This window comes from Buceros rhinoceros, unplaced genomic scaffold (assembly GCF_000710305.1).
Source record: "Buceros rhinoceros silvestris isolate BGI_N320 unplaced genomic scaffold, ASM71030v1 scaffold31250, whole genome shotgun sequence".
Taxonomy (NCBI): Eukaryota; Metazoa; Chordata; class Aves; order Bucerotiformes; family Bucerotidae; genus Buceros; species Buceros rhinoceros.
Window position 1 is genome coordinate 19997 of NW_010390768.1, and position 3253 is coordinate 23249.

The 3253-nt window shown below is 56.3% G+C and overlaps 1 protein-coding gene across 1 annotated transcript in view; it reads right to left on the minus strand.

The window, feature by feature from the left end:
• The window catches only part of LOC104496009 (patatin-like phospholipase domain-containing protein 1), an 8367-nt gene extending 7774 nt beyond the window's left edge, over positions 1–593 (minus strand). Inside the window, exon 1 of the mRNA XM_010139068.1 lies at positions 270–593. Within this exon, the coding sequence (XP_010137370.1) occupies positions 270–471 (202 nt within the window). The 5' untranslated portion in view covers positions 472–593. The remainder of the gene's footprint in view (positions 1–269) is intronic.
• Positions 594–3253: the final 2660 nt, after the last annotated feature.

Sequence of the window (3253 nt, forward strand, 5' to 3'; positions counted from 1 at the left end):
GACACCCAGATTCACCCATGCAGGATCTACCCGACCACCTGACACAACATCCACACAGTAACAACCGGCATTTTTCATCTCCAACCACTGAAAATTGCCCCAGAGCGGCTGCCAAAAGTGGCAACATCCGCAGGTTTCTTTTCTGCCTGGTGAGTGGCGTGAGTTACGCCAGCATCACGTCCCCACTGGTGCTTCAAGGCGTTAGCTCCTCCATTTCTGTTCTGAAATAAAACAATCTGTCTGAGGAAATCTAGGCAATATTGTCTTACCGAGTCCGATGCCGCACACCACCGCGGCAGCAATGAGCGAGCCGGCAGACGACCCATAGACCTTGCAGGCAGACTTGAGGAGTTCGGGAGCCAGCTCCAGGAGGGACTGAACCACCCCAACCTGGTACAGGACAAGGAAGCCACTGCCCGAAAAGGAGAGTGAGAAACGGGTGCTCGCGCCCGGGAGATCCTCCTCAGCCATCTTGAGAGCAAACCGGTGTATCCGGCTTGGTGTCGTGAGCCGTACTTTTCCACCACGTGAGCCTCAGGCTCTCTCTTCTGCGCTCTCCAGGCTCATCTCTGCCTGCAGAGGAGTCCAGAAGATGGATTTTCTCCCTCCTTTTATGACAGCTCCCCGAGGCGGTTAGATTCACGAGCTATTTTAATTGCCTCCTGTGCTAAAAACAGAAATTTTCCCCTGATCAAAACAGCTCTTGTAATCCTCGACCACAGCCAGCTCAGATGCTGGGGGCTCGATCAAGGCTCCTCTTTTATACCAAGTCATCTGGAGCGCCACAGGAGCCCTCCCGGGGACGGACCCCACATCACCATGCCTGTCACGCTTGGACACTTATCCGCAAAATTCCCTCTTGGCTTTGTGCATTCTTCATCGGGGTGTTTTCCTAAATAGGATTCTCCGTCAATCCCGGCTTAGGCACAGCTCAGTGCCAGGCAAGAAAAGGCTTGTATCAGACACTTAAAGGCAGAGGGTGTTACACAAGGAGTGGACGCGGGGTGTTACGCTGGGGTGGGTTTGGAATACTGATGCTGTTCCTCCCTACTGGAAGGATTTTGTCCTTGCTTGACTCTGGGATGTCCTTCAGAGGGGATAAGCGAGGAGCAGGGTGTGCTTTTCTCTTCCCCACCCAGCACTGCGCTCCAGGAGGGTGCCTGCAGCAGCACCCTGTTCCCCAAATCCTATGGAACCAAAGTCAAACTGCCTTGGGGCTGTCATTGTTGGCTGAGGGATAGTTAAAAATGGGGAAATTTAACAGATTTCTTCTGGCTTTTCAGCCTAAATAACCCAAAGCTGCTGCCAACACACAGGGTAGAAATTGCCATTTTCAACAGATGTGTTTATTAAATAGTACTAAACGATGTTGTCCAAATACACCCAACAAACACAAACACAGTCAATATTATGTATGCTACATCCAGGTGGTGTGTACACACGTAACAGGAGCAGGTCCACAGCACCAGACAGGCTGACGGGGAGTTTTCATCCCGGGTCGGAGCACTAGCCTGGCCAGGACACCGCCAGCAAACACCGGAGGCTGCCAGCAGCCTGGCACCACCTTGGCGATGCTGTTTCACCCCAAATCTTCATACACTTTTCCTTGGCCTCTCTGGCCTTCGCCGGGTCCCCACGACCAGACTTGTGTCCTGCGCAGTAGCAGGTGGCAGAGCCCCCTCCTCAGCGTGCAGCGTGTCCCTGGGTCGAAGCTCCGCCAGTTGCTACCCATCAGCGGGTGGGCGCTGCCTGGGCAATGGATGGGCAGGAGCGAGTTGTCAGGTCAAAGATGTGTGGAAACAGGAACCAAACAGGCAAGTGCAGGGGAGGTGCAGGAGTGTTTGCACGAAGGGGTCTTCTCCACGTCCTCTGTGCACTGACTCCACCAGTGACGTCCATCAGGGCGCAGGGAATTCAGGATGGAAGTGGCATTGGATGCTCCTGCTTCGCTCAGCACTGGCACCTCCTCGATCGAGCCCAGGAGTCACGAAAGGTGTAAATGAGCCCGTGGCACCTGCAGGAACATGCTTCTCCGCCCAGTGCATGGCTCCAGGACAATTTCCTCATAGGAGCTGGGCTTGCCTCAAAATGTGGCGCTCCAGGAGCACCTTGTGTGTGAAGTCTGCAGGTGAGCAGGTCTGGAGGTGCCCAGCGAAGGTCCCCACCAAGGAGAAAGCCCCAGAGGGAGGCAGGGCCAGCCCCAGGAGAGTGGCAGGGCAGGCAAGGCAGGATGGACAAGAGGATGAGTGGCCATGCACAGGGAAGGACAGGAGATGAGGGGAGGGAAGGGCAGCACCCCCAAAGTCATCACTCAGACCTGCGAGGACATCACAGCGTGCTCAGACCCTCAAAGCCCCAGAGGAGCTGGGCTTTGGGGACATGCCTTGGGGGTCTGCCGGCCAAGGGGGTGCACGGCCACATCACAGCATTTCCCACAAATCTCCCCGACCTGCAGTGAATTACAGTGGGGGCTTCTCAGAGTGGGGGGTGGGGATGCAAGTTCTGCCCTGCACCCTCACCCACTGCCAACACCGAGGCCCCAGGACAGCTTCCCAGGAGACAGCATCACTGCTGGCCCGCTGCCACGCTCCCGTGAGATGAAACCTTGTCATCATCCTCCGCATTAACTGGCTCATTAAGTGCCAGGCCGATTTTCTAAGATGCCCTCCCCCACCCGGTGCAGCAAAGCAGGATTAGTGTGGACTAACAACTCGAGGGACGCCAGATCCCAGCAGCAGCAGCCTGAGATGCTTTTGGGAGAAGGGCTGCCAGCTCCTAGGGAGCCCCAGGCGGGCAGGGGGCTGTGCCCAGGCAGGAGCAGAGCCCAGCCGGAGGCTGTGCATGATCCCAGAGATTTCTGTCCCATGTCTTAGCTCTTTGAAGACCCAGCAGGGTGTTTAGGGAGGGGTGAAAGTAATACCAAGAGCTGGAAACCAACCAAAACCCCGGGGCTAATAACTTGCCCTTCTTTAACACCCTCTTAATATCAGGGTCTCAATTTTATAACCAAGTTTAAGCCAAGATGCTGGAGTCACTCACAGAGGGGACTTGGGCTCTGAGAGCCACCAGCCGCGGGGGGCTGCTCCCCACCTACAGCGCCGGGCTGGAGCAGCAGCCCTGCTTTGGGCGGGTTCTATGGGACCAGGAGCCCCCCATGCAAAGGGTTGTGCAGGTTTTGCTCCGTGTGTGCCCAGCACCGCTGCTCTGGGGGTTGGGGAAGGGTCCAGTGACTGTGGGAGGAGGATGTGCGGTT